The sequence below is a fragment of the Rana temporaria genome, chromosome 8, assembly GCF_905171775.1.
Source record: "Rana temporaria chromosome 8, aRanTem1.1, whole genome shotgun sequence".
NCBI classification, from domain to species: Eukaryota; Metazoa; Chordata; class Amphibia; order Anura; family Ranidae; genus Rana; species Rana temporaria.
Window position 1 is genome coordinate 128,571,766 of NC_053496.1, and position 14,693 is coordinate 128,586,458.

The 14,693-nt window shown below is 46.4% G+C and overlaps 1 protein-coding gene across 2 annotated transcripts in view; it reads right to left on the reverse strand.

Moving 5' to 3' along the window:
• Positions 1-14,693, reverse strand: part of LOC120909074 (rap1 GTPase-GDP dissociation stimulator 1-like) — a 250,748-nt gene that overhangs the window by 12,322 nt on the left and 223,733 nt on the right. For both annotated transcript variants that reach the window (XM_040320718.1, XM_040320717.1), the window contains one exon: positions 394-533. In XM_040320718.1, the coding sequence (XP_040176652.1) occupies positions 394-533 (140 nt within the window). The remainder of the gene's footprint in view (positions 1-393; positions 534-14,693) is intronic.

Below are 14,693 nucleotides of genomic sequence, written 5' to 3' on the forward strand. Positions count from 1 at the left end.
TCCCTATAGTGTCTCCCTGTGCCCTCCACCCCCCACAGTCTCCCCCTCTGCCCTCCACCCCCCTACAGTGTTCCCTGCTGTGTACCACTTGATGTGCCCTGTGCCCCATGATGTGCCCTGCTGTGCACCCCATGCCCTGTGATGTGCCCTGCTATGTTGCTTACTGTGTACCCCATGATTTATGTAGGTGGGGCTTTGTGTAGGTGTGGCTTGCATGTGGGCAGGGACAGAGGGGGCCCCATTATCTTTTATTGCCCAGGAGCCCCATGAGTTGTCAGTCCGCCCCAGTATGTATGGATTATGTTTGGAGAATAAGAATATGGCTTAATGTCACTTTAGGGTTTGTTTTACCCCCTTAATGAAGGGGTTAATGGAAGATTTTTATTGTCTTACTGCAGACTTGCTGTGCCGCAGGAGAGATGCCAGCAAACGGTTTGCTTCTCCTCGTACACCAATGTGATCTTTCACTTCACACCACTGCACAAGTCTTGCCAGGAACTTGGGATCCTGTCCTAGAATCCTCGCCGTATCAGCTTTAAAAAGAAAAAGCAATGTCATTCCAATATGCAAAGTGAACCTGTCATAAAAAAAATCAAAGTAATAGTTTGTCAGAGTCAGGCACAGGAAAGTACCTGCGTGTATTCTAACTCAACAGCTGCTTTGCTATATAAGATCGTTTTCAATTAAACATGAATAAATAATGTAGGCAGACCCAAACATGTAAACTCATCTTTCCGCTGGAGCCCTTGGAAGATTTAATAATCCGAGAGGGAAGGAAACTGATTTCAATCAGAAATCTGGCACAATCCCTTTTAACCCCCTGCTGACCAGTACAAAGAGCTGCTGAGGAATCTGTACCCAAAACTGCAGTGCAGGTTCTTCAGGAGCGTTCTCTATGGGCCTCTGGGGCTGTAGGGTAAACTTCCTAATCACCATAATGGAGAAAAGTTAGAGTGTATTCAGAGTTGTAGGTTCTTGAAATGCATTGAGAATAATTTTATTATATTTAAAGCGAAGTTCCGGCCACAATTTCACTTTTTAAATATAAATACCCCTGTAATACACAAGCTTAATGTACTCTAGTAAAGTTAGTCTGTAAACTAGGGTCCGTTTTGTTACAGTAGGTTGTTACAGCATTTAGACACTTTATAAAACAGAAATTGACTGGGGCCATCTTAAGTGTGGGCATCATGAAGCCAGACTGTATGACTTCCTGGATTTCAGCCTTGCAGCAATGTAATAGTTTTCAGATCAGGTTTCAGCACCTGTACTGTCCAAGTCACATGATTCTTCGATAAAGGGGAGTGCACAGACTCCTGGAAAGTTACACCCACTACATTCCCAGGAGTCTGTGCGGTGAAGCTTAAGCACCTAGGTGTAGGAAGAGGGAAGATTAACTATTCTGCCTAGCAACAACACTTTGAAGGCATCTAAAAAAAAAAAAAAAATTCTTAAAGGACTAATGACATTTTTTTAAAACTACTGATGTAATGTTATATTTATGGGTGGAACTCCACTTTAAAAAACAATCTTTTTCTTACCTGATCCTCTACTCCGGGGGTGTCAAACTCAATTTAATTGTGGGCCTCATCAGCATTATGATTGCCCTCAAAAGGGCCGGTTGTATCTGTAAGATTAGATGTCCAGTGCATCCCCTCCCCTTACATTAGATGCCAAGAGCCACCCCACCATCAGAAGTTGAATCCCCCACCCTCCCTTACAGTGCACCCCCCATTCCTTATGCTGCTGCTGGGAAGAAGCTGAATGCATTGCTTAAAAGCATAAAGTAACGGTCTGGAGGAGGACCAGAGGATGGCTGGAGCTCTCCTGTAGCTGCAGGAGAGGTGCGAGGGCCACATAAAATGACCTGGAGGGCCAGATTCGGCCTGCGGGCTTTGTGTTTGACACCTGTGCTCAGGGCTGGACTGGGACAAAAATTTGGCCCTGGACTTTATCCAGACTGGCCCACTTTGACAGGTCTCTCCCATGGCTGCTGGACAACTCCCGCACCCCCCCCGCCCGGCCACCCAAGCCCCCTCTCCCCCTTCACTAGCCGTTCTACTTTATTAGAGTAGAACGGCTGGTACTGGTATTCTTATAGGCAGTACCAGTGGGGAAGCTAGACATTATTTCACCCGGGGCAAGATTAGGCAGAAGTGAGTAACTCCCAGGCCATAGCTGTTGAGGGAGCTGTCTGTCCCCTCCCCCATGCGCCTCTGTCGCTGTCCCTGCTCCTCCCCCTGCTTCTTTGTCCCCCCCAGGTGAGCGCTGCGAGGAGGGAGAGGAGGTGAGCGCTGCGGGAAGGGAGAGAAAGAAGAGCGGAGGGGGGCTGCGGTCTGCTGTCACTAAAGCCGGCCCACTGAGCCATCGGCCCACCGTGAAACTCCCTGTAGTCCCAATGGCCAGTCCATCCCTGCCTGTGCTCTACTCCCTCTGCACTGCTAAACTGCTCCCTACAATCTCTTCTCCCCTCTACTCTGGCTGCCACAGGTCCATTGACATTATAGCCCTGCACTGGACGTGAGGATGTGGTGGTACAGCCCACTGCCGAATCTTAAAGGAGAAGTGGAGAATGGCAGGTGCCAGGGAAGAGGAGGATCAGGTAAGAAAAACTGCTTTTTGCGGGACCCTAGACCTAAATGAGAAGTTAAAGTGATATTAAAGTCTTGTGTTTTTTTTTTTTTTTATATATAATGTTAAAGGGTTACTAAACCCTCATGTTTTTTTTTTATAACAAACATGTCACAGTTACCGCCACTGTGCAGTTTGTTTTGCCCCAATCATCCTCTTCTGGGGTCCCCCGGTGGCCCTAGTATCTCCTCCATGCATCAGGATACCACTTAGGAGAAGCAATTTCCTTGGGGGTACCTGTGCGCGCACGCTCCTGAGTCCAGCATTTGCTCTCATAGACACAGAAAGCTGGACTCGGCCCCGCCTCCCGGTGCCCGCGTCATTGGATTTGATTGACAGCAGCGGGAGCCAATGGCTGCTCTGCTATCAATCTATCCAATCATAAACCGAGACCCCGGCCAGAGAGGGTGTGAGTGTCTCCGGCGTGGGAAAGAACGGGCTCAGGTGAGTAAAACGGGGAGGCTGGGGGGCTGCTCAGTGACAGAAGTTTTTTTACCTTAATGCATAGGATGCAAACACGTTTGCAACCCCCTTTCAACTTACCTGCTCTGTGTAATGGTTTTACATAGAGCAGCCCTGATCCTCCTCTTCTCGGGTCCCACACCAGCATTCCTGGTTCCTCCCTCCAAGCCGGCGTGCTCCTGACCCGCGGCTCTGTGTGTCCATTCACACATGAAGCTGTGGCTTGGCCCCACCTCCTCTGTCTTCTGATTGGCTCACTGACTGTGACTGACAGCAGTGGGAGCCAATGGAGTGCAAGTTTTTGGAGAGGCAAGGCTCTTGTGGACATCCCTGGATCGAGAGGGGGCTTAGGTAAATATTAGAGGGGGCTGGGGGGCTGCTGCACACAGAAGCTTTTTTACCTAGATGCATAGAATGCATCAAGATAAAAAACCTTATGCCTTTACAATAATTTAATGTGTGCAATTCAGCACAGCCCCACTGCAAGGAAGAATTTTCAAGTTTCCTCCAGTTGGGCCTTAGGCTCCATGCACACTGAAGCTGATAAACTGCAGTTTATTGGCGTTTTGGACTTTTTATAAACTGTTAGCCTATGTGCCCGTGCACACATGGGTGTTTTTTAGTGTTAATGAGCTCTGGAGTTTATTGGCTCTTTTCTGAACGCCCGAAATTTGCGTTCAAATTGCTGTTTTTCGGCAAATAAAAAACTCAAAAAAATGCAAAACGATGAAAAACGCTCAAAAACTCTGGCGCCAGCGTTTTGGAGCTTTTTTTATCCATTGAAAAAAAAAGATAAAAAACGCTACACGGAAAAACGCTAATAAACGCTATTGCAAAAACGCTAAAAACGTTGAAAGGCTCCCTGCAAAGCTACTGGCATTTTTTTATAGATTTTTTTTTAGCTTCAGTGTGCATGGAGCCTTAATGTTTTAGTACTTATCAGAAATGATTTGTGCTGAGATGTGGGCAGATTAGGGGAGCTGCTGCGGTTATAATTAAATTGGGATCTATGTCAGCTTCCCCTAATATCCATCCAAAGGCCATCCTATCAGGGCTGATATCAGAGAGAGGGATGTCAAACAGCTTGGATCTCTTCTGGAAATGAATTCACAGTGGGCCAAATCCTCAAAGATCCTGCCTAACTTATCTTTTCCCATTTAAGTTACACTGCCTTAAAATTTCTACCTAAGTGCCCGATCCACAAAGCACTTACCTAGAAATTTCAGGCTGTGTAACTTAAATGTCTCCGGCGCAAGGCGGTCCTCTTCTGCAGGGGGCGATGACAATTTAAATGAGGCGCGCTCCCGCGCCGGTTGTACTGCGCATGCTCGTGACGTCATTTTCCCGACGGGCAGCGCGCAAAATTACGTTACGCCGGGCTTTGTGGATTGCGACGGGACAATAAAGTTGCGTCGGGAAAAAAAAAAGTTACGCGCCGAAAAATAAAATTCAAAATTTTAAAAAAATCGCGGCGATCGAAAAAAAGGTCTGTTTTTACAAGGTGTAACTAGTTTACACTTTGTAAAAGCAGAACTAATTTTACGTATGCAAACGTAAACTTACGCAGAAAACACAAAGCTGAAAAGCTTTGTGGATCTCCGTAAGTCCTCATTTGCATACGCGAAGCATCATTTCGACTCGAAATGCCCCCAGCGGCGGATGCGGTACTGCATCCTAAGATCCGACAGTGTAAGTCTCTTACAGATGTCGGATCTTCTGCCTATCTTTGGAAAACTGCTTCTGAGGATCAGTTCCAAAGATAGGCACAGGGATACGCAGGCTGAACAGCAGTTCCGCCTGCGTATCCCTTTTGAGGATTTGGCCCACTATTCCTAAAACCTTCTGTATTATTTTCCTTAACCACTTAGCAACCACCTCCTGTAGATTTACTGCTACAGGGTAGTCGCTGTGTGCAGAATCACGTATATATACACGATTCTGTACTTCCGGGTAGGCCAATAGATGTCTCTGGCACCCGCTGATTGGTGAGAAGACAGGACAGAGCTCTGCATATGTAAACAATGCACAGTTCTGTCCTGTCAGTGGGATGTGGTGGTTTTGGTTTTCCTACAAAGAAGGGAATAAAAAACTTTACATCTCTTAATAAAAGCACCTCACACACACACACACTGGGCACACATTTAACCCTTTGATCACCCTAGATGTTTAAACCCTTCCCAGCCAGTGCCATTAGTACAGTGACAGTGCATATTTTTAGCACTGATCACTGTATTAGTATCATTGGTTCCCACAAAGTGTCAGTTAGTGTCAGATTTTCCGGCCACACTATAACTATAACACTACCCCCGCAGGAGCTGCTGGTTAGATTTTGGGTGGCACGTTACCTCTATTCTTGCCGTCCAGGGTGAAAGGAGAGTCAGAAGAATTTCAATTTCCACACACAATGTACCTCTTTTCTCTTTGGGTTTATTTTGGAGAACTTTAGTAGAAAAGAAGAGTAAGGGGTGGAAGGGTAGGTAGGTTTAGGTGCACAGTCACAAAGTAAGGAAACACTCCTGTTTCCAGCAAACAGTTCTCGTTGCCACTCTAGCCAGAGTGGGTATTACTCACGCGGATAGGTCCCTCTCACTGGCCTAGCAGCCGGGATGACGTACAAAATAAAGTACAGTCTCTGCCACAGACCTTCCTTTCTCGGTGAGATATTTTGGTCCGGAATCCTCTGCCACAGGATTCAGCACCCGGATCTCTTTAGCTTTTCTCCCTAGAACCTTTAGACCCGACAGGCAACACTGTCAGGCCTCTCGGTTTACGATGCATCCTTGGATGAAATTTCCAGGCCATCTCCTAAGGTACGAGCCTCGTGCATGGTCCTTACCAGGATAGGTCCTCCCCTGGTCTCCTTCATCAGGTGGCTTCCTCCCGCAGGACGGACAGCACAGGATGACCTCTACAGTATGGGCCCCAGTCAGACAACTGGGCCCCCCAGACGAAGCCGCAGCCCCAGGCCAACGTGGTCCCGGACCAAGGAATCACAACACACACCTCCGGCCAGGCGGGCCACGAGGCGTAAACGGACCCCGCACCAATGGCATCTGTCCTCTAAGTACCCCTCCCCAGCATGCACAGCGGGGTAACCACTCCCACTGATTCGTTGCTGAGGGGAACACTCAATGTACCATGACCTGACTGCTGCCACCCTTGGCCTGGGGTAGTAATAGGCGCTCAATAGTGGATCACTCCCAGCACAGCCATGGCTAGAACAGAGGTTAAATTGCCCTTAATCACTCTGGTCTGGGCCAAATAACAGCTCAGACCCCCATTAAATTTAAGGCAGCGCCCGTTTATCAGGAGCAGGGCTCTACATAACATTTGTATAAATCAGTCAATATATGCTTATTGGTACTACCTACCATCATACACTCCGCATTCCTCTCCTGAAGATAGTACCAGTCATCATACATATGGCACTCCTCTCCTGAACATACTACCTGTCATCATACACTCTGCACTCTTCTCCTAAACATACTACCTCTCATCATACACTCTGCACTCTTCTCCTAAACATACTACCTCTCATCATACACACTGCACTCTTCTCCTAAACATACAATCTGTCATCATAAAATTTGCACTCCTCTCCTGAACATACTATCTGTCATTATACACTCCGCATTCCTCTCCTGAACATACTACCTGTCATCATACACTCTGCACTCCTCTCCTAAACATACTACTGTGATGGATTAGGTAAAATGCCCATATTCTATGCATCTTTTCTATACTATAAAGTCTATATTTTTCTTTGTATATATTCTTTGCTCAAAATGGCCGCTAGTAGCGCCCTCTCCCATCGAGTTAAGAATGTAGCTAAAACATAGTGCCTTTGACCAGAACTACGACCGAATTGGGGACACCCAGATCCTGGAGCAAGTTCACCTTACATGGACACAGCCAATCAGAAATTACTAAAACCTAGATAACATTGTGCTAATGATACATTTTCTCACCGCCTAAGTAGCTTATCTATAAAACCCCCATGTATCCGAAACCAATAAAGAGAGTATCATCAATCTGAGGACAGACTCAGTGTGATCCTTTCTCGTGCATGCACTAAGTCATACAGGTTTAATCAGGACAGGGGCAGATACTCATCAGGCAATTGGTCTGTTCCAAAACAGCCGGCGCCCAAAACGTGGGGCTCCGGGTTGTGAACCAATGGACAGCCGACCGAGAGGACGCCGAGGTAGACCAGCAAGGACAAAGCGGAGACTGATCACCTCCGAAGTACGGTAAGACACAATTTTTTTATATTTTGCCAGTACATTTCCTGTCTCAGATGTTAGTCTATTTCTGTGTCTCATACGGCTGCCGGCGGTCACCAAAGACAGGTAATTGCTTGCCCCGTGGTCTAATTTGTATCGAACCTGTACTTGAGTATGTGGATTAATGTTTGGCATCCATGAGGGTGGTTGGGAAAGGGTGGATAGAGAGAGATAGTTTTTTCTTCACAGCTGTATCAGCCCCCCACCCTCGTGTTCCTGTGTTAGAAAGAGGAGATCAAAGGAGACAAAATGGGTCAACAACTAGTTAAATCAGACAAAGAACTTTTGGCCTGTGACCTTGTAACAGAAAGGCAGGGAGTAGAACATGTGAGGAATGTGAAGAGATTAACAAAAGTCTGTGGGATTGCTCCTGGAGGCCGCCTACAGCCGGAAGAATGGCGGACCATAATGAAAGAAAAATGGGGCGTTCTGCTGGATAACAATTTATTAAAGTCTGCAGAAGCCTGGTTTAATGTAGCGAAGGCTATTCATAGATAACAATGGATAGAGAAAGAAGTCCAGCGGAGGAAGCTGAAGGCATATGTGTATTACAAGTGCATTGATAAGAATGAACCGTTATGTGTACTAGCTAAAAATATCCAACCTCCGTCATATTATGACTGTAACCCCCATCATGCCTGTTGTAATTGACGTTGACGCAGCAGCAAGACCAGATGGGAAAATTGTATTCATATCAGAACCCCCCGGCATCCCTGTCGGACTCTATGCCGCCCCTTTCCTATGATGGGGAGTTGATTACCTGGAACGAACCAACCATTGGCCCACCTAATGCCATGGGCATCAACGGTGGTTCCTAGACCGGTAGTTGATGCATCGGTGATGTATGTCACTTTCACCCCATCCCAGGCATCCACCCTGCCAGACCCAGAAAAATAGCCCATGCCCTTTTACCGAAGGTTGGCCCAGATACAAAAAAACTACCAGCAGCGTGGAGGGACCTAGTTAGCTTGTGTAAAATAAAGGCAGGATATGCTTACTGGCCAATCATGGAAAAGTGTTTCCAGGAAGCAAGGATTGTCAATGACAATACCTTTACTTCAAGTGTGGAGTTCTGTGAACAATTGCATGGATCGCCAAGGGGAAGGCTGGCCGACCAAGCCACTAGTATCCAAGATGTCACTCAAGACAAAATGGAGTCAGTAGAAAAGTTCTAAACCAGACTGTCACAAGTTTTCTCGAATTTGGGATTCACCACCCATAACAAGGCACACAGTCAGATGCTGTCTTCAGCCTTTGTGGCAGGCTCAAGGAGTCCATACAAAAAGGCCTCACCATGGCTCGGCCGGAGTATCCTGTGCTGCCCCTAGATACCCTCCTTTTGGTAGCAAAGGGTCTGGAATCCTCTCAGACCACCAAGAAAACCACACCACTTATGGTTGTGGTGGCCACCCCATACACACCAAGGCCACCACCAACCTGCTTCAACTGTGGAAATCTTGGACATTTCATAAGAAACCGTGAAGCGCCCAGATGTCTTAGACAATTTCCCCCACCATGGAAGTCAAATGCACAAAATCAATATCCTCAACAACAGTATCAGCACCAGCAGCAACAGATTCAAAACACTGGACGTCCCACCTCAGAACACCTGAATCTCCTACACTAGGAATTGGGCAAGCCAGTGTCATCAACCCCTGTCATGGCAACCTTTTAAAAGAACCCTGAATGCCCATTAGGGAAGGTGACCCTACTCATCGAGGGGCATCCAACCACTTTCGGCTTAGCCACCTTGCTGATGCAACCCCTTTATGATGCCCTGAAGTCTGAACCCCTTCCAAATGTCCCCAGATGCAATATCCACCTTCAAGACCCTCAAACAAGCCATTTCATCACCCCCGACTTTAGGGCTCCCAGACTACGAAAAGACGGTCAAGCTCTTTGTATCTGAACATCTGGGACATGCTGCAGGTGTACTCGCCCAATCACACAGCAACTGCCTGCGCCCCATAGGATACTATTCCTGTCGGTTGGATGCAGTAGCAAGAGGAGGCCCATCGTGTCTGCGAACTGTCTTTGCTGCACAAGCCTTGCTTGACAAAACTTCGACTTGGTCCTTGGACATTGCCTCATTCTGCTTGCTCCCCATGACATTGCTGCCATACTCAACCAGATCCAGCTGAAACAACTGTCCTCTGCCAGACACTTGAGACTCTAATGCTCCCTCCTTCTACCGGACAACATTACTCTCTTACGCTGTCAAACATTGAACCAATCCACCCTCCTTCCACTTCCCGAGGGGGTATGGAGGAGCCAAGTCCTGACTTAATGTGGCTGGAGACAACGCATCTCCCCACTGTGAATGAAACACCCCTGCAGAATCCAGACAGTGAAACACAGCTCAGCCATCAAGGACTTACTGGACGCCTTGCTTCTCCCAACCCAAGTGTCTATTCTGAAAGTAAAAGCACACGGCAAACTGAACTAGAAGGAAGCCAGAGGCAATCACCTAGCCAATTTAGCTGCCAAACAAGCAGCCAGCGGTCCAGGCGAAGTGGACAGCAGGGCGATAGAAGAAGACCACCAAGTGCTGACCCTACAGACTTTCCCAGTGGACAGAGTTTATCTGAAGAACTACAAGAAGCAGCAAGTCCGGATGAGAAGGAAAGCTGCAAGCAGAGTAGAGCAACCCTCAAGGATGGACAATTCAAGTGCAACAAGAAGCCTTGTCTACCCAGGAGTATGTACCCAAGCCATGGTGCAATGGGCACATGAAGCTGCCCACTTGTCAAAGACTCTTATGAACTCTCTTATCAACAAGTACTATGTAGCACCAAGGATTACTCCACTGACCAACAACTTCTGCAGATCATGCACTATCTGCGTCAAATGTAACCCAGGATGCACAGAAAAGGCACCGCAAAAGCACCTGGCAAAAGTCCTATATCCCTTCCAGAGGCTACAAATTGATCACATCCAAATGCCAAAAAGTGGCAGATTCGAATATGCCCTAGTGGTGGTGGACATGTTTTGCGGGTGGCCAGAAGCTTATCCGGTCGCAAATATGACTGCCAGGACCCCTGCTAAGAAACTCCTCACCGAAATAATATGCAGATATGGGGTCCCAGGAGGTGGCCATCACAAAAAGTGACAACATAATTACATATATTACAACCAGTAGCAGTTTGTGAATTACACCAGAGACGCCCTACAAGGGATTGCTGACCAATTAGCCCCCACATCTTACATGACATTTCAGAACACGATTCTAGCGAAGAAGGGGGGTGTTTGTAAAATAATAGAAGGTACAGGGACGTGCTGCACATACATCCCTGACAACACTGGTCCAAATGGTAAGGTCACCCTGGCCATTAAGAAGTTGGAAAGCCTATCAGTAGAGCTAAAGAAGAATTTGGGTATCTCAGACCCATGGACCAATATTTTAGCTCAAATAGGTATAGCTGTTTTGATTATTTTGATTATCCTCGCTCTGATAGTTTGTTGCATCCTACCTTGTCTGAAGAAGTTAATGGAAAAAACTGTAGAAAATAGCACCCCAACCTTCCTAAATCAAGAAGGAGGAGATTTGTATGAGGCAGATGAGAAACCTTACACTCCATTTCAGTCCCTCCCTGTGAATGACAATGGCATTAGGAACAGCATCTGACTTCCTTATGTGCAAAGTCTGTGGCAAGGGAGGTGATGGAAAAGCCATCACTTGTCTAACGTGCAGCACAAACAAGTTCCAAGGCACATATGGACAGATGAGGTAGGAGGATTAGGGACAGTTGAAAATAGTTATTTTAAGGGGGGACTGTGATGGATTAGGTAAAATGCCAATTTTCTATGCATCTTTTTCTATACTATAAAGTCTATATTTTTCTTTGTATATATTTCTTGCGCAAAATAGCCGCTAGTAGCCCCCCTCCCATCGAGTCAAAAATGTAGCTAAAACATGGCGCCTTTGACCAGGACTACGCCCAACTTGGGGACGCCCAGATCCTGGAGTAAGTTCACCTTACATGGACACGGCCAATCAGAAATGACTAAAACCTAGATAACATTGTGCTAATGATACATTTGCTCACCGCCTTAGTAGCTTATCTATAAAACCCCCATGTATCCGGAACTAATAAAGAGAGTATCATCAATCTGAGGACAGACTCAGTGTGATCCTTTCTCGTGCATGCACTAAGTCATATAGGTTTTATCAGGACGGCGGCAGATACTCAACAGGCGATTAATCTGTTCCAAAACACTCCCTGTCATCATACACTCTGCACTCCTCTCCTAAACATACTACCTGTCATCATACACTCCGCACTCCTCTCCTAAACATACTACCTGTCATCATACACTCCGCACTCCTCTCCTAAACATACTACCTGTCATCATACACTCTGCACTCCTCTCCTAAACATACTACCAGTCATCATACACTCCGCACTCTTCTCCTAAACATACTACCAGTCATCATACACTCGACACTCCTCTCCTAAACATACTACCTGTCATCATACACTCCGCACTCCTCTCCTAAACATACTACCTGTCATCATACACTCTACTCTCCTTTCCTAAACATACTACCTGTCATCATACACTCCGCACTCCTCTCCTAAACATACTACCAGTCATCATACACTCCGCACTCCTCTCCTAAACATACTACCTGTCATCATACACTCCGCACTCCTCTCACAAACATACTACCAGTCATCATACACTCTGCACTCCTCTCCTAAACACACTACCAGTCATCATACACTCCGCACTCCTCTCCTAAACATACTACCTATCATCATACACTCTGCACTCCTCTCCTAAACATACTACCAGTTATCATACACTCCACACTCCTCTCCTAAACATACTACCTGTCATCATACACTCTACTCTCCTCTCCTAAACATACTACCTGTCATCATACACTCCGCACTCCTCTCCTAAACATACTACCTGTCATCATACACTCCGCACTCCTCTCCTAAACATACTACCTGTCATCATACACTCCGCACTCCTCTCCTAAACATACTACCTGTCATCATACACTCTGCACTCCTCTCCTAAACATACTACCAGTCATCATACACTCCGCACTCTTCTCCTAAACATACTACCAGTCATCATACACTCGACACTCCTCTCCTAAACATACTACCTGTCATCATACACTCCGCACTCCTCTCCTAAACATACTACCTGTCATCATACACTCTACTCTCCTTTCCTAAACATACTACCTGTCATCATACACTCCGCACTCCTCTCCTAAACATACTACCAGTCATCATACACTCGACACTCCTCTCCTAAACATACTACCTGTCATCATACACTCCGCACTCCTCTCCTAAACATACTACCTGTCATCATACACTCCGCACTCCTCTCACAAACATACTACCAGTCATCATACACTCTGCACTCCTCTCCTAAACACACTACCAGTCATCATACACTCCGCACTCCTCTCCTAAACATACTACCTGTCATCATACACTCTGCACTCCTCTCCTAAACATACTACCAGTCATCATACACTCCACACTCCTCTCCTAAACATACTACCTGTCATCATACACTCTACTCTCCTCTCCTAAACATACTACCTGTCATCATACACTCCGCACTCCTCTCCTAAACATACTACCTGTCATCATACACTCCGCACTCCTCTCCTAAACATACTACCAGTCATCATACACTCCGCACTCCTCTCCTAAACATACTACCTGTCATCATACACTCCGCACTCCTCTCACAAACATACTACCAGTCATCATACACTCTGCACTCCTCTCCTAAACACACTACCAGTCATCATACACTCCGCACTCCTCTCCTAAACATACTACCTATCATCATACACTCTGCACTCCTCTCCTAAACATACTACCAGTTATCATACACTCCACACTCCTCTCCTAAACATACTACCTGTCATCATACACTCTACTCTCCTCTCCTAAACATACTACCTGTCATCATACACTCCGCACTCCTCTCCTAAACATACTACCTGTCATCATACACTCCGCACTCCTCTCCTAAACATACTACCTGTCATCATACACTCCGCACTCCTCTCCTAAACATACTACCTGTCATCATACACTCCGCACTCCTCTCCTAAACATACTACCTGTCATCATACACTCTGCACTCCTCTCCTAAACATACTACCAGTCATCATACACTCCGCACTCTTCTCCTAAACATACTACCAGTCATCATACACTCGACACTCCTCTCCTAAACATACTACCTGTCATCATACACTCCGCACTCCTCTCCTAAACATACTACCTGTCATCATACACTCTACTCTCCTTTCCTAAACATACTACCTGTCATCATACACTCCGCACTCCTCTCCTAAACATACTACCAGTCATCATACACTCGACACTCCTCTCCTAAACATACTACCTGTCATCATACACTCCGCACTCCTCTCCTAAACATACTACCTGTCATCATACACTCCGCACTCCTCTCCTAAACATACTACCAGTCATCATACACTCCGCACTCCTCTCCTAAACATACTACCTGTCATCATACACTCCGCACTCCTCTCACAAACATACTACCAGTCATCATACACTCTGCACTCCTCTCCTAAACACACTACCAGTCATCATACACTCCGCACTCCTCTCCTAAACATACTACCTATCATCATACACTCTGCACTCCTCTCCTAAACATACTACCAGTTATCATACACTCCACACTCCTCTCCTAAACATACTACCTGTCATCATACACTCTACTCTCCTCTCCTAAACATACTACCTGTCATCATACACTCCGCACTCCTCTCCTAAACATACTACCTGTCATCATACACTCCGCACTCCTCTCCTAAACATACTACCTGTCATCATACACTCCGCACTCTTCTCCTAAACATACTACCTGTCATCATACACTCCGCACTCCTCTCCTAAACATACTACCTGTCATCATACACTCTACTCTCCTTTCCTAAACATACTACCTGTCATCATACACTCCGCACTCCTCTCCTAAACATACTACCTGTCATCATACACTCTACTCTCCTTTCCTAAACATACTACCTGTCATCATACACTCGACACTCCTCTCCTAAACATACTACCTGTCATCATACACTCCGCACTCCTCTCCTAAACATACTACCTGTCATCATACACTCCGCACTCCTCTCACAAACATACTACCAGTCATCATACACTCTGCACTCCTCTCCTAAACACACTACCAGTCATCATACACTCCGCACTCCTCTCCTAAACATACTACCTATCATCATACACTCTGCACTCCTCTCCTAAACATACTACCAGTTATCATACACTCCACACT